The 25,895-nt window shown below is 33.3% G+C and overlaps 2 protein-coding genes across 4 annotated transcripts; one reads left to right on the top strand and one right to left on the bottom strand.

Annotated features, from left to right (window-relative positions):
• Positions 1-1,280: 1,280 nt before the first annotated feature.
• Positions 1,281-21,800, bottom strand: LOC144837230 (N-terminal kinase-like protein). 3 transcript variants are annotated; one of them, XM_078692257.1, is made up of 18 exons: positions 21,668-21,800; positions 21,214-21,354; positions 20,788-20,901; positions 13,390-13,619; positions 13,163-13,253; positions 12,714-12,869; positions 12,259-12,417; positions 11,771-11,992; positions 11,289-11,381; positions 10,549-10,611; positions 9,989-10,177; positions 9,793-9,868; positions 9,370-9,507; positions 8,631-8,785; positions 7,631-8,197; positions 6,070-6,207; positions 4,076-4,286; positions 1,281-2,511 (listed from the first exon to the last, which is right to left on the bottom strand). In XM_078692257.1, the coding sequence occupies exons 1-18, from the start codon at positions 21,779-21,781 to the stop codon at positions 2,378-2,380; spliced, it is 2,991 nt and encodes a 996-aa protein (XP_078548383.1). In that variant the 5' UTR covers positions 21,782-21,800; the 3' UTR covers positions 1,281-2,377. The 3 variants fall into 3 exon arrangements, with proteins under 3 accessions (XP_078548383.1, XP_078548384.1, XP_078548385.1); XM_078692258.1 differs by having other exon boundaries at positions 7,631-8,194; XM_078692259.1 differs by lacking the exon at positions 6,070-6,207.
• Positions 21,801-22,379: 579 nt separating this feature from the next.
• Positions 22,380-25,852, top strand: LOC144837241 (vesicle-associated membrane protein 4-like). Its single transcript, XM_078692276.1, has 6 exons — positions 22,380-22,502; positions 22,651-22,760; positions 23,209-23,309; positions 23,712-23,791; positions 24,230-24,281; positions 24,631-25,852. Exons 1-6 carry the CDS (start codon positions 22,437-22,439, stop codon positions 24,654-24,656), a joined length of 435 nt encoding a protein of 144 aa, XP_078548402.1. The 5' UTR covers positions 22,380-22,436; the 3' UTR covers positions 24,657-25,852.
• Positions 25,853-25,895: the final 43 nt, after the last annotated feature.

The following is a 25,895-nucleotide window of genomic DNA, read 5'->3' as shown; positions in this document are numbered from 1 at the left end:
ATAATAACACTCATCTTAAGTTGTTTGGAGTGATGATTTTTATTTAATAGCTTGAATTTGTTTGAAAAACTAAGAATGAAATGGTAAATAAAAAGAGAGATATGAAATCAGTGATCAAATTGAAGTCATCTTCAATTATTTTAATAGGCATACTAGAATGTGGGCTTCGTAGTAGTGATTTTCTGAATAGGTCTATAATAATCAAAAGGGATTGATGATTATATATAAATGTCCACGTTTAGCTTTCAGATACAAATACAGCAGTAGGCTAGGTTTACACGTATCACGTAAACATTTATCTGAAATTGAAAATTATTTATATACGTTACTATAGCAACTGTAAAGGAAGAAGAATGACGCACACCTGGTAATAATAAGGAAACAGCACAACTCGAAGTATTTTAAAGTTAAAAATGGTTCTTTGGAATTTCCGAACGGTGAGTTGACCTGTCATTGTAAGGTAATTTTGTCTGGGAGCGAATGCCATAAATAGGCATAATGCAAGGATACAATAAAACATATTATATCTATTATTTCCGCCCTGAAAACAACAATTGTTCAGAAATGTTTTAAAAGGAAATTTTAGTTTCACATATGACTAATAGTTATCTTTGACTGAAATTTATCGAAAAAAACAATCATTTACCTGGACAAAAACGTAAATGAAAAAAAATATATTAAACTGAAAGTTTTAAAATGCCAGGTGCGGACAAACAGTTTCTAATTGATCATACATTCCAATCATTATCGATCTAAAGTTTCCACCTATGTTTCATCATTCTTGGAATTTTATTTGTGTTACACGATCTTTTTGAAAATAAGCATTTTCTTATCAGTGGGGATAGTTAAATTACACGGAAAAATCTCTTTTGTACACAAATGTTGTAAATAGAGGCATTTTTTAAAAACAATAAAAAATAATGATTTGGTAAAATATGTTATCAGATGACTAAATATAGGTAATATTGAATTGAAGTTTACGTTTCTGGTGTTTTTATTCAACTTCATAATTTTATTTTCATGCTATAGCAAAAATTATCCACTCCCACCATCTTTTTTCACTTTCTAGGGAGCCATCAGATATGTTAAACTACTTAACTACTGAAAAAAGTTTTCATAGCAGAATTTTGTCAAATTTTGTATTTGACCATTTTAAGGAAAATTTGTGTTTTTTCTTCATGTTTTCTGTTACACATATTTGATTTATGTACAATTAACCAGATATTAAATTTTTTGACATGAATGTTGCAACCACATAACACACAAATTAAATACAACTATTTAATTTATCTCATAATAAATTTAATAATAAAATTACTTTAATTGTGATACTTTATTAATTGGTTAAATAATTATTTACCGTTTGCTTTAGAAGTAGAAAAATAACTTTTAAAAGTTAGACAATAATATATTAATCTAATATTGTTTTGTAGAAATACATACATAAACCAAGCTACAATTTAATACATCAACATTCTACATCAACAAAGAAAAAAAATAACCATAAAAATGTATTTAAAATTTAGTAGATCTTAGATTAGTATTAATTGGTACCATACACCATTTTTTGGATATGCCCTACAACTGGTGTGAAATCTAAGTTCACCATCTCCCACCCCCAACTCTTTGGAGACGCTTTATGAGATAAGGTGATAACAGCATTCATTATACTTTTAAAGTGTATTGCCATTAGCACATAACACATTATTGCTAACCTTAATTTAGGACAATCTCACTCTCAGGGCCGGATCCAGAGGATAGCTAGTTACTAATTTGATGTCTATTTTTCACAGACTATTATTATATATTAGCACTACGACATTTAAAAAATCCTTCCTGGACTCCGCCCCACATAACTCTTCCTGATACAAACATTAAATTGTCCTATTCATTTATTATTATTATTTATGTATTGGTTTTACATTCATTTGTTTATGTATGTATTATATACACTCTACTCTTGTATTCATTTCAGTGGAAATGAACATATTTAATTGATATACTACAAGGAGGTTATAAAGTGACACTGAATAATTAATTTATGATGGTTTTATCATAAGTATATGGCTCGATGGATCACTTGAACTGCGGTTTGTGATTGGTCAACTCACTTATGTTTATTCTGCATCGTTGCGTTGCATCCAAGAGGAAAGAAAGCTTGAGATAAAGTTGTAAATCCCTGTCTACACTATCAAACTTTATGTGACAAAAAATGTGATGTGCCCATATATGGACATGATGATGTCATATCACTACCATATTTGGGTACATCACACTTGTAGTGTAGACAGAGCTTTGGATCAAGTTGAACAATTTACTGTAATAGTAAATTAGCTTTCTATTCAGGAATGATAATGTTGATAATTCTACAATTATTTCAATCCTTCTTTGCTCCTCCTAGTTTCATTGCACCCATTCCTTTCTTCGCAGCACGTTTTTCTTTTATTTCCTTTTCTCGTTGTTGCCGTCGCTCCTCCCTTTTTCGTTTTGCTTCATCTGCTTTATTTGTTTCTGAAATATAAAATTAAATATTCAACATTTTTAAATAAAAAACATGAAAGAAAGCAAATTGGTAGTTTCAATATAAAGTCTTTATAGTCTCCTGTTTTATTTGTGTTTTAATAAGTGTTTACACAGTAATGAAAATAATAAAATCTCTGTCTGAGGATATAATAAAAGGCTATTGTATGAAAATACTAGTTAAACAGAATGGTACTGCTCCTAATAATATTCTATTATAATGTGTGTGTATATTACAAATTGAATATAAACATCACAGGCACAGAATAAATTCTAAACCGCCCGGTAATATACTGAAATTTAATTAATTAATTAATTTGAAACGATAAAAATGAGGAAATCTGCGAGAATGAGAAAAAGTCGCTTCAACCAAGATTCGAACCCGAAATCTTCTGCTTAATATGCAGATGTCCTAACCATTAGACAACTAGGGCTTTCATGGTATTGTCCAAATTTGATTGGCGTCTCTTTAACACTCTCGGCGTGGTACGGCAGAATGGAATTGTACGCACACGCCCCAGAAATCAAATTGATAAATTGAATATACAGTAATTATGTTTAAGCTGCAGACAGATTTTCTGTTTCAATCTCATTAGATCTCATTAGTTTGCAGCTCAGGTTTCGAAATAATTATCACCCACATAACTGGGTCAATATACTATAGCATGGGCCAGCTATTTTAAATTGTTTTTAATATTCTCATAGAACTTTCACAATCATTAAATAACGAATAAATTAATTGTTTTTCTTCTTAACCAAGTTTCACTTTTACACATTTTTGTTTTTCTGTTATGTTTTATCTTTCTCAACTGACAATCAATTGGCAATAAAGATCTTATCTATCCTGTTATTTATTTTTGTAGTTAATTGTAGTTGAAAGTTTAAGTATAATTGTTTCCATTTCCTGAATATCAAAGGAAATCACATGAACTAAAGTGCAAAACAAACAAGCACACTTTTTCCATTTTTAACAAACAAAAATGCAATGGGTAGCTAAACTAAACAAAAATAAGCACAATGATCACATTATGCAAACACATCATTTTTAGCATTCTGTTAATCTATGTTATAACACACCTGAACAGATACTTTTGATTGGAGGATTGTGTATCATCATCTTTCACTTCATGAAATTATTTGTACCATTTTTTTTTATTACACCTTATTTATAGAGGGTGATCCTAAACAGTGTATGCTGACAATCAAGGAGCCCTCTTGATGAGTGACAGTGGCTGTGTGTATACTAGTACACTGGGGTAACCTCCTACTCGTCTCGAAAGATGTACTAGGTTCTTTAAAGTGCACATGAGCCAGATGTGTACACTGGACCTCAGTTTATATCCTTATCTGAGAAGACTCGTTCAGAACAATGGAGTGAGTGAGGTTTAAACCCTTGCCAATGTTAATCTGACAAGGTATTACGGTTCCACTGTCTTAACCCCTTGGCCACTCACCACTCATTGCATTGCAAATTATTTATTATAATGATTTATAATTATTTATATACTATCCATTGTAATAATATATTGATATATATTACAACATTGATGTTTACCTGTTTCATTTGATATTCCTGCATCAATTTCTCCCCAGGCTTCAGTTTCCTCACCCCACCCACTGTCACTCCCCCACTCATCTGCTGCTACCTTGGACACTTTACTGGTAGGCTTTGAATACGATGAGGCCTTGGGAGCTGGTTTGGTGGTTTTGGTCTTTGGCCCTGCTGGCTTTGACTGTTTTTTTACTCCAAGAGAGCTCGCTTTATTCTGAAAGTAATGATAATGACATTACTGCACATAATAATTATTCATATTCCATGATATAAAATTGTGCTACAGTATTTCTGTGTGTCAACTCTCTGTTTTTATCGAGAAACCTTTTGCCACTTTTTTCCCTAACTGCAAGGAAAATTATATTTTATACATCTTTTGTTTTCTATAATAAAATACTACAAAAAGCTCAATTATTCATAAACCTTCATTATATAAACAGGAATATTTGGAATTGGATACTCGTTATAATATAATTTGGTTGCAAATGATTATATATTTATGATATTATATTTGGAAATAAATTGTTAATATCTTTGTTTTAATGGTTTTAATTTGGAGGGATATTAAGATTAAGAACGGTCTTTAATTGAAGTGTAGTTGCTAATAATTCTGCATAGAACTATATTATTATTGAGATTTTTTATTTGGAATAATACTGGTTACATTATAATATTCATCTTTATGTTCATGATAATGATGCTGCAAATCAACTACAAGCTTGGATTGTAAAAATTATGCAGATGCAGTTTGTTATGTTCTGTTGATCCCATAGCCATGGCTACCAGACTGTTTAATTGTATACAATGTATTTAAAAATAGCAAAAAATAATCTAGTAGTCGTCGTATATTAGAGCAAAATAAATGTATAGCTAATACGACATGACATCAACAATGGCCTGCTGTTATTGAAATTCAAGCTTATTATTGTCAAACTATTGATTTTCAACAGTAATGCTCTCACTGGAAATTTAAGGGGATTCCCCTTTTATTGTTCATATACATTCTGTGGGGTTTATACAGTGTACCATAATAATAATAATAAAAAAAAAAATAGAAATGAAACAAATAACAATCGGTACGGTTGGTGTAAAGACATTCAATGGTACTTAACAATTCCCATGGCAGCCAAACACCACATGAACAATAACACAACAAATGTCTAATTGTTGTAGGGGCCTATTGATTTCTGGAAAATGGGTGTTAGACTTGTTTGCATGTTGTTCTAAAATTTCAATATACCTCATTACTTTCTAATAATTGTGTTTTATATTCCATGTATGGTAATGAAAACAGAGAGAAGAAAAGCTACAACAACACTGACTGAGTCACAATTTAAATGTATTGAACTCAGGTCTTCTGAAGTCTTATTTGGAGAGAGTGGCCACTGTTAAGTTCTGTCAAGCTTAGTAAAAGCTTAGTTGGTATCATGAACAAACTTTGGTGGCTATGTAACCAACTTAAGGGTCTTTCACACCTGTTCCAGCACGGTTCCGGAACAGGTGTGAAAGACCCTTTAACCAGGTAATTTACTAAGCCTGTATACACTTTGTTAACCATAACCAATAACCTACCTAATTCCACAAAGGTAGAGTATAAATGTTTACAGTAATAATATATGAATAATAAATATGATTGAAATAAATTATAATTAATAAAAGATGCACATATTTTATTAGTTTTCTCTAACCCCATAAAGTGTAAGTGATTTGATTCAAAAGCAGAAGATAAATATGAAAAAATGCATTGTTGATATAAATGGCCCGAAAAGTAAGAGAGAAAATATTTTAAACTTTTAAAATGAATGAAAAAAGTGTATGGATGTAAAATATGACATAAATAAAAACTTTGAAAATTGTGCCTAAGATCATTGTGAAGTAAAAATAATAATTTTTTTTAAAAAAGAAACGAAAAACATTGGTAATATTAAATTTGTTTTAAACTCTGACATTAATATTATTCATTCTTCTTGATTTCAGAGAAATGTTGATATCCTTACTTCATCTGAATTTGCCCCTCCAATGGACAAGAAATCCTCATTGACCTCTGATTGACCCCAGTCATACGCACTGGCTGGTGCTAAGTCTGAATCCACTTTCTTAAAGTCCAAATCCTCATTCCAGCCTGGTGGGGGAGTCTAACATTAAAAAGATATTCTTAGAGGGCGACAGATCAATTAGGTTTGTTTTGTTAGCACATAGTTTTGGTTCTTTCCATGCGAATTATTACAGAATTTCCATGCATGCGGTATCTGACCTTGGTTACATTGCTGTTTATGTTAGGATTTCAAACCATGCTTTAATAATCTAATCGGTTTTAGTCAATAGGCTTTTACAATTGGTCTGTTTTGTGGAGCTGTATCTCTTCAGACTCCTTGCTGTTTCTATATGAGCAGTGCGACTGCGAGTACATATTTAGCGAGCAGTTTGAGGAGGTCGTAAACAACCAAGCGAATACGCCTATTTGTTAAGTCTTAATTTAAATCCTACAACATGCATAATGTATGCTAAACGTTTAGTATGTTTATGAAAAAGTGGTAGGTGAGTGGGAGGTGACTGAGATGGTGCACAGATACAAATACATTAAAATGTTGCTTGCTCTATGAAGTATATAATATATGAATGCATTAAAGCTTGGTTCCCACTTGAAGTAAGCACACTGCAAGTAATTTGACAATAATCCTGACATGATGGATTGTCCAAACTGTCGTCATGTGGTTGTCATCTAATTGCGTTGCGTCTAAGTGGGAACAAGGCTTTATATGTATGAACCACCTGTGCATCTTTTTCTTTTAAAAGTGTTTTTCTGCAACTAAATTGGCAGTTAACAAACAATTAGGTTTAATATTATAAGAAGTGTTAAAGTTCATTCTAAGTTATTGCAATAATTATTTCATGCATTTGTTGTTAATGAACTAAAGCTCTGTCTACACTATCAAACTAGTTTGATGTGTGATGTGCCTTAATATGGTAGTGATATAACATCATCATATATATCATCATATACTGTATGGGCACATCATATTTTTTTCACATAAAGTTTGATAGCGTAGACAGATCTTAAAGATATATTAGTAAGCATAATATTACTAAAGTGATCACCAAAGAGAATATAAGAAATTTTTAGTCAAGCAATAAAAAATCATCAATTATTAGTTAATATTCAATCAATCAATATCTATCAATTATATATTCAAACAATGTATCAATAATCTATCAATAAATAATATAAAAACCATATTTGAATTAATAAGCTATAGTATCAATTATATTTTAATTGATATATCAATCAATAATCTATCAATCAATACCTATCAATCAATAACATATGAACTATTAACCTATCAATCAATATTATTAATTAAAGTAATAATACATACAAACTTCCCAAACACTGTAAATTTATATATTTATATCAGATGAGTCTGTTAGTTCATGTATGTTAAAAACATCGTCTGTCCGACATAAAGGCCGAAAATTAATTAAAAAACTATCAATATCTCAATCAATAATCTATCAATCAATATATAAATAAATAAAAAAAAATATGGGTAATCTAACCTTAGGTTTTGGTTCAATCGGTGCCCAGTCATCATCATTACCCCATCCTCCTCCTCCTCCTCCTCCTCCTCCTCCTCCTCCTTCACTTTCATCAAAATCAAACTTTCCTTTTGTAGTACTTGTCTCCATACTTCCCCAATCATTATCCTCACCCCATCCAAAATCATCCTCTTCAACTTTCTTCTTCTGTACAGTTTTTTTATCTTTTAATTTCGTCGTCTTTGTTGAGTTATTTAAAACATCACCCCATCCATCATCGTCATTATCCCAACCGGTGGTTTCCGAACTTGAAGGCCGACTCGTCGTTTTCTTGGCGACATTTTGGGATTTTTCAGTTCGTTTATTACTGTTTGTTTGTTTTTGTTTTGATGATGATAATCCATCATCCTGCCAATCGCTAAAAAAGTTATCAGGTTGTTTTTTGCTGCTGTTAAGTTTCATGGGTTTAGTTGATTGTGTAGTTTCAATTGAACCCCATTCTTCATCATCATCATCATTGTTCCAATTGTCATTGTCATCTTCCCATTGATTTGATAGATCAGGTTTGTTTTTATTACTTGACGTCTTCTGAAAACAAAGTTTGTGTTGTAATTTTAATTATTTTCAATGACTTACAAATGCTAAATTGGTAACTACTTCCAATAAAATAGATTACTTTTAACTTATATATTTTTTTTTTTAAATGCCTGAAATGTTAGTGAATTTCCTAATTATCTTATAACATTTTAAAAAAAAATCCTGTACACCACCACTTTGGAAAAAAAAAGACTAATTTCATTCGTTCTAATTTACCTCTGATGAAAAATATGTAGGGTCATTGTCAAATATCAAACAAAATTTCTATGTATAGTATATTTTATATGCAAATGACAATAAATGGAAGTTATTTTCCACTGATGAATGAATGAATGTTATTACAAAGGTTAATATTTTATAATTAATAACAATTTTAAACCTAGAGCTACCTTTTAGTAATGTTTATTAAAATTTGTTAAATTACCTCCTTATTACTCCATCCATCTTCCGATTGTTCTGCATCCTCTCTCTCGTCATAATCTGATGCGGAATCTGCTGTTTCGTATTTTTCTTCATCTTTAGTGTGCTTTTCTAATTTCACTGGTTCTTTACCACCATCAACTGTTTCTTTTTTCTTGACTGTTTAAAAGTTAATTTTTTTAAATAATATTAAAGAGGCACTTGGAATAATTGTTTGTCAAGGGTGTATATTTTAATCATGAGGGAAATGACAGTGAGAGTATTAACTTGTTGATTTCTTTAGTTGACCTCCTCAGTCCAAGAGACAGGGTCAATGATCAGTATCAATTCATACCGCTCACATGCTAGTCTGATATCTTTTGAACTCTGTCTGCACTATCAAACTACTTTGACAAAAAAGTGTGACGTGCCCAAATATGGTAGTGATATGCCCAAATGTGGTATTGATATGACTTCATTATGTTCATATATGTCACATTGTTCTGTCACATCAAGTTTGATAGTGTAGACAGATCTTTACCCGATATCGCTCTTTTCACAGTAAAAAGGTCTCAAAGTTTGGAGTGTTGAGCTCTGTCTACAAAAAAATGTATGTGTCCATATATTGACATGATGACGTCATATCACTACCATATTTGGGCAAATCACACTTTTTTGTCAAACTAGTTTGATAGTGTGGACAGAGCTTTAACTGTAGCATGCATTCTACTTTCATTCTATACATAGTAGGGCTTTCTACATACCTTCTTTGTCTTGTATACGTTCCGCTTGAGCAGGTTGAGGGCCTCCTTTGTAGAACCTTGATGTGAGTGACGTGACCGCCCATCCTGCCCATCCAGCTGCATTCTGCTGGGTGTTAGATGCACAGTTTACATCTGCCTCTAAAACAAAGTTTATCAAACAACAATCATCTAACTATAATTTAAGACAATTGAAACAAATTTAAATTTCATAAACTTTTCAGGATTCCTAGTCTACTTGTTAAAGAAAGAAAGAAGTCAGTAAAATAAAAAAATGGCAGATTTCCAAGTACATTTTTTAAAGTAGATTAGTGCAGTGTATAACTATATACTGTATGTAATTTGTATTTAGAATTGTCCGTCTGTTTTGTACAATTTGATTTTTTTTTACAACAAATTCCTCAATAGTAATATTATAGTCCTTACCCATTTCTTCTAATTTTTCTGGATTTTCTGAAACATCTTCTAATTTTTGGACAAAATGTTTTATTACACGAAATGTCTAAAAAGAAAAATAATTCATTTAGTGCTCATTATGTTTTTGAACACATTTCATTGTCGGAGAAACATGAACATACATTTTACAAAAGTAAAATATTTTAAAATATTTAAAATGACTTACTTGATCTCTAACATTTTTATCAGGATCAACGGTGAGAGCGCACATTGCCGGTAGAATTCTAAGTGACGTGTCTTTTAATGAGAAGAAATTGTGGGTAGCGTGCAACGCCATGACACCTGCGATGCGCGAAGGCGGGAACGGATCCTTCATTGCCCTTGTGAAAGCTGATAAAAGTATTTTCTGTCTTGTCTGTAAAAAAAAACAAAACACTTTAAGCTGACTGTCCCACTCTAAGACACATTCAACTAGTACATAAGAAGCCTATAACACCTTATACGCTGATCATGATCCTACTTTAAGCCTAATATTTTATCAGTGTTTTTTGCCTAATATTAAAGGCTGCTATTTTATTGGATTGCTTAGGCCTTAAGCTCCGTCTACACTATCAAACTAGTTTGACAAAAAAAGTGTGATGTGCCTAAATACGGTAGTGATATGACAGCATCATGTCCATATATTTATATTCATATTTATTTTTGTCACATAAAGAATATGGCAATAAAAATGTCTGGGAAAAACCCCCAATAGAATGTATTAGTGTTTATGTTTTGAATACTTACTGCTGGGTTTAGATGACCAGCTATTTTGCCAAGGCAAACTGTTGTATTTGTTCGTATACCACCCTAAATAGACAAAAAACAGACAGTCAATTAATATTCAACTGATTGATTAATTAAATTACTGAGATTTATTGATTAACTGATTGATTGATTGATTAACTGAGATTGGTTGATTAACTGATTGATTAACTGAGATTGGTTGATTAACTGATTGATTAACTGAGATTGGTTGATTAACTGATTGATTAACTGAGATTGGTTGATTAACTGATTAACTGAGATTGGTTGAATTAATGAGATTGGTTAACTGATTGAATTACTGAGATTGGTTGACTAACGGATTGATTGATTGATTGATTGAATTACTGAGATTTATTGATTAACTGATTGATTGATTAACCAAGATTGGTTGATTAACTGATTTATTGATTAACTGATTTATTGATTAACTGATTTATTGATTAACCGAGATTGGTTGATTAACTGATTTATTGATTAACTGAGATTTGTTGATTAACTGATTGATTGATTAACTGAGATTTATTGATTAACTGATTTATTGATTAACTGAGATTGGTTGATTAACTGATTTATTGATTAACTGAGATTTATTGATTAACTGATTTATTGATTAACTGAGATTTATTGATTAATTGAGATTGGTTGACTAACTGAGATTGGTTGATTAACTGATTGATTAATGTAACTGATTAAATAACTGATAGTTTGACTGTACTAACCTGAGGATCTTTAGATTGAAGTCGGGCAAAATGTTTCATCACCTCAACATTTAAATTATGATCATTCAATTTTTCTGAAAGAAGTATCATTGCCTGAAAAAAAAAAGAAAACAAAATTATCTGAGAATTCTTAAAATAATTTGCAAGTAGCATACCAAAACGTATCTAAATTGGCAGGAGTTAACAAGACAAGTTGTTTCCAAAAAGTGGGAATTTAAAATACTCAAGTAAACTTATCTTTAAGAGTTATTAATTGTTTTTGTGTTTGCAACATAACAGACCCTTAAGCTCTGTCTACACTATCAAACTAGTTTGACAAAAAAAAGTGTGATGTGCTCAACTATATTAGTGATATGCCCAAATATGGTAGTGATATGACATCATCATGTCCATATATGGGCACATCACATTTTTTTGTCACATAAAGTTTGATAGTGTAGACAGAGCTTTAAGTAAATACTGTAAAGAAGTATTTCTCCTACCTTGACAGTGCTCTCTCTGATTGCGGGGTTTGTGTCTGTGAACCCATGACAAATATGAGGGAACACCTGATCATTCACAACTGCCGATTGTAAATACTCAATGAAATCTTCGAGTTGTTGTAATAACTTTATACGAGTTGCCCTATCGGTCGATGTGAACATCTTGACAACACACGGTAATACTTTTGTTTGGTATTCTGCTGTTTCCAAGAGTTTACCAAGCTGGAGGAATCAAGTTTAATTACGATTAATATTCACAATAACATTCTTAAGTAAATTTGATTTGGACAAACGAACGGGCGCAATTTGGTGGCAGCACTCGACACAAAGGGACTTATAGGCGAGTAGAAAGTTGTGGTATGTGTCAGATGAAGATTAGTTCGCACACGTACGTATCTATACTAGTTTAACGTAAAGAATTGTATACAGATATTTCATATAAAACCAGATGAAAATATTAGTTAAGATGTATAAAGCATGTTGTTTACCTTCAATAAAGGTGTAAGGACCGCTGAGCCAGCATTGCCAAATTCAAATGCCTGCAGAAGTAGTGGAAGGATCTTGAAGCGACAGAACTCTTCTGGAAAATCATCAAGACTAGAACTTAAACCAGCTAGAAACTTATTCTTCTCTATTGCATCTTTTATCTGTATCAATCAATAATATATTTTGTTTATCATCAATTACAAAATAAGATCAAATAGATAAATAGATTCATTCATTCATTCATTGTGTATTTTATACACATCAAATATATATAAAACACATAACAAACATATAACAAAACACTAAAGCTCTGTTTACAAAATCAAACCAAATATAGTGGTGATATGACATCATTAAACATAAATTTTGTATCAATAGAAAAAGTAAGATATGAATTCTATAGGAACTTCAACACACATTATGAATATTGTTGGATTAGATAGCCTGAACAGAATACCTGTATCTCCTCTAAGAATAAGTTGGTTTTAACAAAGCTGTTGTCCATAAATCCATTTGTTTCTAGACAGAATTGTAAGAATCTTGCTGGGTTAGGTCTGGATACTGGGTTAGCACCAACCAATTCACAGTAATTACTAATTAGTGACTTAGGAATCTAGAAAATAAAAACAAACATGTTGAGATTATGCAATTTGAATTTTACAAAGAATTGTAAAAAACTATCATTACACAGATTAAGCCTTGTCTACAAACTTTATGTGACAAAAAAATGTGATGTGCCCATATGGACATGATGATGTCATATCACTACCATATTTGGGCATATCACTACCATATTTGGCCACATCACACCTTTTTTTGTCAAACTAGTTTGATAGTGTAGACAGAGCTTTAGATTAGATTTTTGATTAGTCATTTATTTTTAAATGAAAATGTTAACAAGATTACCTTGCCTAATGACTTAAGTGAGGAGGTACGTGGAAGAGGTCCATTAAACACCTCCCACAAAAGACATCCTAATCCCCACATATCCGCTGACCTGCAATAAAAAAAGGATGGTTCAATTGAATCATTATTTGTATGGGGAAAACATTTTCTTTTCACTGTCTTTGTGTTTTTTACTTTTTTGTATTTTTGTATGTAGCGAAAAGTCGAATAAATAAACTTATAATCACCAAATATGTGTTTTCTTCCTCATTCGTCCACTTTCAGACATCTCCGGTGGGTCATACTTTTGTAGGCCTTGAATACCCTTGTTTGGGGGCGTGCTTCCTTCTCCCTCCGCAGCGCATATGTACGCTACTCCGCCTAGCTTCCATTCACCAGCTTTGCTTACAAACACAGAGCCAATGTGTACGTTGTTGTGTTTTAACTTGCAATCATTCAGCAAAAATGCAAACGCTTTCTGTAAAAAAATATAAATACAAAATTTGTTAAAAGTTTTTAAAAGATTTACATCATTTAATATATGATTTAAACCAATAGCTTATATGGTTTCATTTCAATTTTATTGAAATCACAATTGGCAGTGGCGGCAACTGAATCAAATGCCATATGATTCCAAAATTGGAATTTTAACATCAAAAGCTATTTAAGAGATATTTAAACATTGTAAAAACAGATATAACCAATTCATTTTGGTGCGTACTAACTACTATGTATCTCAAATTCAAATGTACAACTTTTGACAAATTAAACTCATTTTAAAGTTTTAAGCTCTGTCTACACTATCAAACTAGTGTGACTGTGATGTGGCCAAATATGGTAGTGATATTGACGGGAGGTGAAGGGCGCCCCCGTGGATTTGAGATGTTTTGTGCGGAGGAGGAGAACGCACGAGAGGGGAGATGAACACGACGAATGGAGTTGAGTGGACGTTTCCGAGTAATAATTGATGTTTATATTACTTGTTAGTTACTAATTTGATGTTTAAGAGGTATAATACGACGTTGGAAATAGAATTCGAGTGTGAAGATGTTTACTGTAGTTCGAAATATACATCGGTTGTAAAAGATTTCATAGATTTGAAGTAGATTATTGGACGAAAAGTTTCAATGTTTTCAATGTTATAACAGACCAAGATCGTTGGAGTTTTACCGATATTGGGATTGTTTTAGTTTCAAGACAAAGAATTGTTGATACTGTTGAGTACTTACTTATTAAACTGTTGTAAACTTGTATACTTATCGTATTCACTTTATTTGGATTCTTTACGATCTGAAGGGGATATACATATTAATAACCCCACACCCCACATTACGACAAATGGCGACGAGGATGGGATGTAGCAGTTTGTAAGTACTGTACAACTACCATATTTGTAAACTTCTAGCATAGGCTAGGCCTAGATCCCGATTACGGTTAATGACATTTCCGAAAGTAAACTAGGAAGCGGTTTAGCGATTTATTTATAAAAGAAAGGATTGTACGACGTGGCGTACGTGTGATATAAACAGATTGTTGTGTTTTACCGTTGCAGTGTTTTACCGTTGTAGTGTTTTTGTTTAATGACAGTTCGGCGATTGTGAAGTGCGCCACCTAGTTACGATTGGACTATAGTATTAATTCTAATTTGGAATAAGAGATCGAGTTACGTGTGGATATACTTTTGTGCAGATATTTTGATTGTGAAGGACGCCACCTATCAAGATTTGGACTATAGTATTATAATTTGGAATAAGAGATCGAGTTACGTGTGGATATACTTTTGTGCAGATATTTTGATTGTGAAGGACGCCACCTATCAAGATTTGGACTAGTAATACTGTATTGTTGAAGCTAGAACTATTTTGACTTTTAAGCACTATATTTATGAAACATTTTTATTTGTTGATTGATTGGAATTATTTTGATTGATTGATGGTATAAGTGTAATATTTATGGTAGAATAAGGGAAAAAAACAAAAATTATATACATTACCCGATAGATGTTTCTTAAGATTTTGGTGCATTAAGGTACATGTTAGAGATAAGCTCAGTAGTATATAATATTGTGTAATAAGAATTTATTTGTACTGTAAGAGCTCAGTCTGCAATTATGGCAGAAGAACCAGCTGAAGATCAAGCGTCCATGCAGGGGATGATGCAGGCTTTGACTGATGTCCTACAAGGGTTAAGAGTTCAGCAAGCTCCACCTCCGGTGAAAATAGCCAAGTATAGAGGGTCTACAAAAGCAGATGGAGATTTGTCACTAAAAGAATGGTTAGATGACTTTCAGAGTTATGCCAACCACTATAACCTGACAGGAAAAGCAAAGGCGCAGTCATTATTGGATCATCTAGCAGGCTCAGCGAAAGAAGAGATTCTTTGCAGAGAAGGAAACGTGAGAGAAGACTATGACCAAATAGTGACAGTGTTAAAGTCTTTGTTCGGACCAATAGAAACAGTACCTTCTCTAACTCGAGAATTCCACAACCGGAACCAAAAAGATGTTGAGTCGCTAGCAGATTTTAGTCGTGTTCTAATGAGATTATACACAAAGATGGTAAAGGCAGCTGCAGTAGAAGAAGATAAGGATGCTTTGAAGAGGCTGAGGGATTATACATTGAAGGAAAGATTTGTTCATGGTGCCAAAGAAGGTTGGGTTAGGAGAGAACTAAGGAGAATAGAAATGCAGTGTAAAGATAAGACATTTTTGGAAATGCGGGAGGAAGTGTTAGAATTTTTTAAGGATGAAGAGCCAAGGCATCAGGCCAGAGTTTGTGAGGTGTCTATGGAACATTCAGTAGAAGCAAGAAGGGTAGAAGAACCAGCACTAAAAGAAGAACTTGCTGCATTAAAAAATGACGTAGCGATGCTAACGAAGAGTGTCCAGAGCTTGATAAATATTCAGAGTGCTGACATGGAACGAGCTAAAGAGTTAAAGTGTTACAATTGTGGCAAAAAGGGACATGCAAAGACAGACTGTACAGAGGAGACGTTGTGTTTTAATTGTAAAGGAAGAGGGCATTACAGTAGAAACTGTCCGGAGAAACTTAAAGAGAAGGAAGCTAAAGGACCGGGAACAAAGCGGATGTCAACCACACCAATGGAAAATACAGAGTTGGTAGATCGACTGGTCGCAAAAAGTCCTTGTGGTGATGTGGAAATCGGAGGCATCATGCTGGGTTGCATTTTCGACACGGGTGCAGAAGCATCGATTATACCATCGTCACTGTATCACGATAAACTAAAAAAGAATCTTGGTGAATTACAGCCCGCATCTGGAATATTCCTAAATGTTATTGGAGTAGGCGGGATTGAAATTCCAATTGAAGGCTACATCGAGGTACCGATTGAAGTGAATGGTGAGAACTTGATGGGAAGTTTTCTAGTAGTATCAGATCAGTCTTGTACACAGAAGAACACCAGGTATCCACTTCTAATAGGCTGCAACATTCTTAGACATTTGGTAAATTCGCCAATACAGAGCAGTAAGGATACGGTACCAGCTACGCGGAAGCATGAAGTCATGCTTGACGTAGAGGAGAATAACCTTTTAGTGGCTCTGTGTGAAGTGATGGAGGAGCAGGAGAGTAGTAATGTTAATAACGAATGTGCAACGCCTACGTTGTCGACGGACAGTGACAAATTGTTGGCAACAGGAGTGAAACTGAATGGCCTTTCACAACAAGAGGAGGCAGGACTGCGGAAATTATTACAAAAGCATGAAGATGTTTTCTCGAAGGGAATCTTCGACGTTGGTAGATGTACTGTGATTCCTCACCAAATCAAAGTTACAGAAGGACCACCAATTCGATTGCCTTATAGACGAATTAATCCATCGGTAATCCCAGAGGTTAAACGAATGCTCCAAGAGATGCTAGATGCTAAAATAATTCAACCTTCTAAGAGTAGTTTCGCGAGTCCTATAGTGTTGGTCCGTAAGAAAGACGGATCGCTTCGACTCTGCATTGATTATCGTCGTTTAAATGATCGAGTGATAAAAGATTCGTTCCCTCTCCCGAGGATTGAGGAGACATTAGAGGCGTTTTCTGGGTCGAAATACTTTTCTACAATTGATTTAGCACATGGGTATTTTCAAGTAGTTTTAGAGGAAGGATCCATAGACAAAACAGCGTTTAGAGTGCCGTGGGGCCTCTACGAGTTTGTACGGATGCCTCAAGGCCTAAGCAATAGCCCGTCCACATTCCAGCGCATTATGGAGTATATTCTTGGAGATATGAACCTATCAGAACTGGTACTATATCTTGACGATATACTGATTTTTTCTAGTACGTATGAAGAACATTTGGTTCGCCTGGACAAAGTGTTAACCAGACTCCAGCAATATGGATTGAAAGTAAAAGGAAAAAAATGTGATTTATTAAGACGAGAAGTCAGTTATTTAGGCCATGTGATATCCGATCAAGGCATCTCTGTCAACCAAGATAAGATAGAACGAGTGACGTTGTGGCCTACACCGAAAACCTGTTCAGAAGTGCGCTCGTTCTTAGGATTAGCCTCATATTATCGACGTTTTATAAGCAACTTTGCAACAATGGCAGCACCTTTACACGCGGTAACTGCAGGGATGGCTAACAAACAAACAGGGAAGGCGACTTCTTTCAAGTGGAGTGATGAACAAGGGGAAGCTTTTTCTAAGTTAAAGAATGCATTGACTACAGCACCAGTATTGAAATATCCGCAGTTTGATAAGGATTTCATTATCGAAGTAGATGCGTCACTTCTTGGCTTGGGTGCCTGTCTTTTGCAAGAAGACGAACGAGGAAAGATTCATCCAGTCGCATATGCGAGTAGGGGACTGCGAGGGTCAGAGAGAAATTACCCTGATTTATCGAGCTTTAAGCTGGAGCTACTAGGATTAAAATGGGCGGTTGCCGATAAGTTTGGTCCGTACATTCAGGGCAAGCATACCATTGTATGGACAGATAACAACCCATTAGCACATTTGAAGAATGCAAATCTAGGAGCTACCGAAATGAGGTGGATCGCTCAGTTGGCGTTGTATGATCTTGAAGTCAAATATCGGCCCGGGAAGACAAACAAATGTGCAGATGCACTGAGTCGTTGTCCAAGTAATACCTGTGTTAATTCCTCGGAGTTAAAAAGTGACCTGAACGTGATCGCATCCTGTTTGATGACAAGAGTTCAAGGTGGTTCCATAGAAGTAAATTCTGTTGTACCAACAGTGTTGCCGTCATTTTCACATGAAGAATTGTCAGATATGCAAAAGAATGATGAAGTACTACAAGAGGTGTGGAAAATGTGGAATGCGAATTGGAAAACGGGGCAAGACTATGATCGAGCTGTACCTGGTCTTAAGGGATGGATAAGAGAATGGTCAAAGTTTCGTCCAAGTAATGGTGTGCTGTATCGCATTATTCCTGATTCAATTTTTGGGGAGTTCCAACAATTATTAGTGCCTTTGAAGTTGCAATCAACCTTGCTAGGAATAGTACATGACAAATGGGCTCACCAAGGAGTTAATAGGACCTATGAATTGCTAAGGAGACGATGTTTTTGGCCTGGTATGCATCATGATGTGAAGAGATATATTAACCGTTGCCTGAGATGTGTTACAACAAAGACGCCTACACCCACTGTACGTCCTCCTATGCGGCATTTGTTGGCATTTCGTCCGCAGGAGATAGTTGCGGTTGATTTTATGAAATTAGACAAAGGAAAAATGGGATTTGAGGATGTGCTAACCTTGACAGACGCATTTAGTAAATTTTCACAGGCTATTCCATGTCGGGATCAGACAGCGTTAACAGTGGCGAAAGCACTTCGGGATAATTGGTTTGTACACTACGGTGTTCCATCAAGAATACATTCCGATCAGGGTGGTTCGTTTGAAAATGCTGTGATTAAGGAACTTTGTCAGATGTACGGGATAAGTAAATCACGCACTACTGCATATCATCCGTCTGGCAATGGACAATGTGAGAGATTCAATAAAACATTGTGTGGCCTGATAAGATCACTAGATGTACAGGAGCGACGAAAATGGCCAGAATTAGTAAAGCATCTGTTGTATATGTATAACACAACTCCACATAAGGTAACTGGAGTCAGTCCTTATTTTTTGATGTTTGGTAGACCCCCATCATTACCTATTGATCACCTACTTGATCGACTAGATGACAGTTGGAATGAGGACCATATCCAAACCCAACAGAAGTTGATAAAGAGAGCTCATGAGATAGTGACGAGCAGGCTTAAAGAGGCAGCAAACCGAGAAGCCGCACGACATGATGGTCGCACTACAGACTTTAAATTGGAGGTTGGGAATAGAGTGTTGTTGAAACGAAATGCGTTTACTGGACGTCATAAGTTATCAGATAAATTTCAAGAAGTAACTCATGTGATTATAGACATGAATGAAGAACAGGATATTTATGAAGTTAGACCAGCAATGGGTGGAATTTCCAAATGGGTAAATCGACGTCAATTGCACCTTGATCCACGTGGCCAGGAATCAGATGCCTTGGAAGATCATCTTCCTATATTTGTATCAGATGAGAATAGTGAGGGTAGTGAAGAAGGAGATGACGAGGGTGATGCTTTGTTACAATTAGTGTTTACTCCTTCTGTAGAAAACGAAGAGATAGACAATATGATTATTTCTGTAGAAAACAAAGAGATAGACAATATGATTACTTCTGTAGAGAACAAGGAGATAGAAAATCAAGTTAAGAATATTGAAGATAAGGATAAAGGGTTGAGACGATCAAGTAGATTGAATAAAGGGAAACATGGAAATCCATGTCATTTGCCGACATCGGCAGTAGGGGTTCATGATTAAAATTGTATGCTACTCTGTTAGAAGATCACTTGAGTATTAGGGATTAGCTTGAATTATCTTTAATAGTTGTTATGTTGATATTGCAGATAATTTATGAGGTTTACGTTACATAGATGACAAGTAATTTGACATTTTTTTTAATTTGTTTTTTTGTTAAGTTTTCAGAGAAACATTTTTTTTATTTGTATTGTACATTCGGGGACGAATGTTTTTCAAACAGGGAAATTGACGGGAGGTGAAGGGCGCCCCCGTGGATTTGAGATGTTTTGTGCGGAGGAGGAGAACGCACGAGAGGGGAGATGAACACGACGAATGGAGTTGAGTGGACGTTTCCGAGTAATAATTGATGTTTATATTACTTGTTAGTTACTAATTTGATGTTTAAGAGGTATAATACGACGTTGGAAATAGAATTCGAGTGTGAAGATGTTTACTGTAGTTCGAAATATACATCGGTTGTAAAAGATTTCATAGATTTGAAGTAGATTATTGGACGAAAAGTTTCAATGTTTTCAATGTTATAACAGACCAAGATCGTTGGAGTTTTACCGATATTGGGATTGTTTTAGTTTCAAGACAAAGAATTGTTGATACTGTTGAGTACTTACTTATTAAACTGTTGTAAACTTGTATACTTATCGTATTCACTTTATTTGGATTCTTTACGATCTGAAGGGGATATACATATTAATAACCCCACACCCCACATTACGACAATATGCCCAAATATATAGTAGTGATATGACATCATCGTGTCCATATATGGGCACATCACATTTTTTTTTGTCACATAAAGTTTGATAAAGTTAAGATTGACGTCACTTACCGTTACTTGATGAAGACCCCAAGAAATGACCAACTCATTTGCTTTCTCTGCATTTTTTAAATACTTTTCTAGAGGGCAAACTGCTTCAGTTACTACATATATCATAGTTTCTGTCTAAAAAAACATAAAAAAAAAAATATTGTTATAAAACAAAATTATGTGGTAACAGACTATACCATTATCCGACGGGGTGTGATATGTTTCTTTTCGTAATGTATTCCTCTCTTAGGAGAGAGAGGCTAATGTTGGTATTTCCAGGTAAGATAGGAACGAAATAGACTGCTGAATTATTCTATTGTTCTTCCTCAACATTTTTCTTCAAAGGGTCTTAACACTACAAAAAATAAACAAGGATAAGGATCAAGGTAAGTCAAACCATTTGAGTTAATTAGTTTATTTTCTTAATTAGGTTATTACTTTATTTACCTCAAGACCATCAATGTACTGTAGAATGTTGGGATGCCTTAGTGTCTTGAGTCTCTTGTGTGCGTTCTTGGCAGTCTGGATCTTAGCCTCACTAGCTTCTTTCATATCAAACACAAATACTGATACTTCCTCTCCATTTGACTTTAAAAAAATTAAATTAAAAAAAAAATTTTTGATTAATTTTTTTTAAATTATTAATTAGCGAAAAATTTTCTTATATACTTATACACAAAATGTATCTATTATTTCAGAACAACGGTACAGTAATAATAAAACAAATAAAGCACAAAACTTCTTATTTCGTGTTTGTTCCTAGGCCGAGTCAAACACGACATCCCTTCCTCGATTATGACATTCGAACCCGGGCAGGCAAAACGAAACGTGGTTGTCAACTGATGAATTCAAGGGCCTAGATATTTTATACATACATTTACGTTAAACAAATTAGTCTTACCTTACGTTTACCACTGTGCAGCGACCAAATAGATTTACTTTCGAGAGAATCTATACATTCACCAATTTCAAAAGCAAAATCCTTTGTAGGATCTCTTGAAAAAAAGGACCACATTTCGTACCGTCGATTTGAAAAACTGGACACGTACGTCAGGTCATGACCTATGATGTAATAAAGTGTGTTGACCTGTTAATTGAAGATACCGTACGTACTGCTAGCTGTGTATAAACTGTTTTGTTTTGGTTTTTTATTAGTAAAGATTTGTAAAAAACCTTTTTTTTAAAGATATAAATAATCATATATATTATGCAACCACTGTTTCAAGCATACGATTGCAAACATCCTGAATCTAAGGACCTCAAATCAAAGCTAGTAGGCTAGGCCTAGGCCTAGTTAAGTTAGGCCACTATTTCATTAGATTTACGGTACAGAGACAAAGTAGGCCGAGAGGAGAGACAGGAGTAGCATACCATAGAGTGTGTATTCCGATCCCGATATGTAGGCCTAGGGCAAACACTAACAGTAGCTTATTGTATTTCTGATAATACCTGCACAAATGTAATAACTTTATTTTGTAGAATCTTATTAAAGCACATAGCCTAGTCATAATTAATACAAATAGTCAATAATGAATAATTTTAAATACTGTACACAGGTATAAAATAATAATAAAATTAAAATATGTTTTAATTTTATCTTTTTTTACTTTCAGAAATTATTCAAAGACATTTGGCAGTATATTTATTGACGCAAAAAAAAACCCCCAATAATGCCTCCTAAATTTAAGCGGCACCTTAAAGAGAGTGATATGCTTGGATCACGCGAGATTGAGCGAGTATGTTTCATATTTTATAAAGACTTTGTTGGAATTAAAGGGACCAAGCAAGCCCTCTTTTTAAATAAATATATTTATTTTTCAAGTACAGTATTATTAATTTTATTCATCATTATTAATAAAATTATTCTCAATTGAAATTTTTCAGGAAAATTTACTGGAATATCGTGACGAAGATGATGATGATGATGACGATGATTTCTTTCTTAAGAAAAGCCCCTTACCAAATTCATCAAAGTTTGATACTAGTATTCAAAGGTACAACTTTTAAAGCAATTTTGTCATGTGTTCTACTCCATTCCAAATGACATGTTTCAAGACTTTCTGTAGAGAATCTTTTTGTGTTTACATGTCCTGTGAGATGGACTGCCATTTTTGCTCTGGACAGTGTAAACAAAAAATTGTAACAAAGTGGGTGGGAGCAGGGCGGTAGCCAGCATTCTTACCTTTAGTAAAGCATGAGCATGATGCAGAAGAAGTGCTCGCTTCACTGAAATGTTCAATTTTCAATACCCATCCCAATTTCTCAGCAGATCATCATATTTTATATTAATAATAATTAATAAAGCATCATTGCCATTGTCTGTTTTTAACCTACTATCGCTACGGCCTTTGTGGGAGGGGAGGTGGAGTGTTAATAAAATGTTATATGATCTTAAATTAAATTCATACTTTACTTTTTGTTTTGCAAAAAATAATAATTTAGGACGCAAAGACAAGTAGATGAAGTAGTAGACGTGATGAGAAATAATGTAGAAAAAGTTCTGGAAAGAGGAGAACAACTTGAAGAATTACAAGACAAATCAGGTAAATATTGTAGGATGGTAAAGTAAAGCATGCACTTAATTAACAAATAATTATTAATTAATTTATTATTACTTTATCATTTTAATCAAAATGGGGTTTTAAAAAAAAACCATTTATTGAGGATATTATAAATAAGCTGCAAATGTAAAGTAAATACAATGATAATGCCTAAAAAGATAAAACAAACAAAAAGCTCTGTCTACACTATCAAACTATTTTGACAAAAAAAGTTTGATGTGCCAAAATATGGTAGTGATGTGCACAAATATGATAGTGATATGTCATCATCATGTCCATATTTGAGCACATCACATTTTGTTGTCGCATAAAGTTTGATAGTGTAGACAGCTTTATAAATAACCTCTCTAATACAACATCCTCTGTTTTTCTTAACTTTTTCAGATGATTTAGCGTTAAGTTCCATGGCTTTCCGTGTCAGTGCTAAAGGGTTACGCTCACACTTTTGGTGGAAAGAATGTAAGGTGGGTTGAATAGTAGGATCTATTTCAAACAAGATCACAACTAAAGTAGAACAAGCCATATGTTGATAATGCTAGTTATTTACTGCATTCAATTGTGGCCATTTTCCTTAAATATTAAGTATTTCACTCAATAAATATTTAAGTATTTCTTTTAAATTGTATTCACTTGATAGGAGAATTTTTTTATTTTAAGGGTGTTTCCCTTAACCTATGTGTGAATGGTGAATACGGCCACTGTTTTCTAGTATATATACATTTTTTAAATTTTTTTAAGTGTAAAATCTTCAATCAACAATTTTCATAAATGTTCATATCTACAGTATGATGAATAAAGCTAATCTACATACAGTATATACACATTGTTTACATACAGGCTTAAATACTTTTATCAACATATCTATCTTCTATATGATACCATTATCATTTTTCTTTCTTCAGACTCGCCTTGTGATTCTGTTTGTGGTATTCATAGTACTATTAGTCATATTTTGTAAGTATAATACTGTACTGTACAAAAGATGTTTTGCTCAACTCATACACAATTACATATTTCACCATTGGATAGAGCACCTAAAGATGACTAATCTTATAATAAACACATTTGCAAACCTCAAGCTATCACATAAACAAACATTTTAATCAAATCATTTTACTGTGTGTGGATAGTATAAATATATTAGTTTGTGGTTGACATGTACTATGCTTCCAAGGTTCCAGGTTCTAGTCCTTGTCTGTTCACTAAACTAAAATCACCACATTGAGTTATTTTTAGAATGATTTTTTGTGTATTTGGTATTTAATTGTTTTTTAACTTCTTGATTTTAATTTTTTCATTTCAGTGCCCTTGTTTTTGAAGAAAAAATAATATATCAAGTTTGAAATCTGAACCTGTTAAATTATATACTCAGATCATCAATGTTTAAATTTTAAAAATGTTTTCAAACTTTATTTTTAAGAGAGGATAAATGTACGTATTTGTAAACCATAAACCTAGTATTATCATAATTCATCAAAATAGGTTTTGTTATATTTATGAATTTATTGTTCCATATATGGAGCAATTGTCAACTTCAACAATGAATTAATTTAAATAAGGAAAGAATTTTGTCTTTATTAATATTTATTTACACTTCTTCTACGGTATGTGTAAGGATTGAATGTAGTTTGTTAATTATACTAGTTTTTATTTTATTCTATTAAGAAAATGCATTCCATAAATTTTATTTAGACTTGTTAATAGACTAAATAAGGATTTGTGCAAGAGATTAAATATTTAAGATTTAAGTCAAGCTTAAACAAGAAACAGTGGTGGTACTTAAGTGTTCTATTTATTCAGGTTTTGCAAATGTAGACTAAAGGGTTTCATGTTTGTACAGACCACTAACTCTATTTATGTAATCATTTGTGGATATGAAAAAGAATATTTGTTTATATTTTTTTTTTATTTCATAGGCATCCAACAGCGAGCACATACTCGCCAATTACAGGGTGGATAAACTATTTAATAATTTATATACTAAGTCTCATTTGAGTGTTAGGGAGTGGAGTTGAAAGAGTCATGAGTTACAACCCTTACACTAGGCCAGGATTAAAATTAAAACCCGGACCATAAAATTGGACCACCAAGCTACAGCTCCACTACATAAATATGTAAATTATGTACCTTGGGGATTGGTACAGCCACCCCGATTATTGGTTCCAGGTTAGGATTGAAATTTGATATAAAAAAAATGTATTTTAAGGCTCTGAAAGAACCCTGTTATATAATGACACTTTAGTGGCCCATTTGGTAATCCAAGTCTGTGGTTTAATGAAGATGAAGACATTTTTAGCTTGCTACTTAAAACACACACCAAGCCAAGTTGTGTCTCATATCTTGTATGTAATCTTTATAGAATTATAAAATATTAATTTAAAGATATTTTCTTTATTTTTATTATTTTCGCAATGTGTTTAAGTATGAAATAATTTCCATTATGTTGCTTGTTAATTTTATAATTTGTCTAAAAAAAATGTAATCATGCTTTTATTTGAAAATTAAATATATTTATGCGGAACTTTCCTCAACTTGTCATTGAACTATTAAGCTCAGTCTACACTATCA

The sequence above is a fragment of the Antedon bifida genome, chromosome 3 (assembly GCF_963402885.1).
Source record: "Antedon bifida chromosome 3, ecAntBifi1.1, whole genome shotgun sequence".
NCBI lineage: Eukaryota > Metazoa > Echinodermata > Crinoidea > Comatulida > Antedonidae > Antedon > Antedon bifida.
This window is presented reverse-complemented; position numbering and strand designations above follow the sequence as displayed.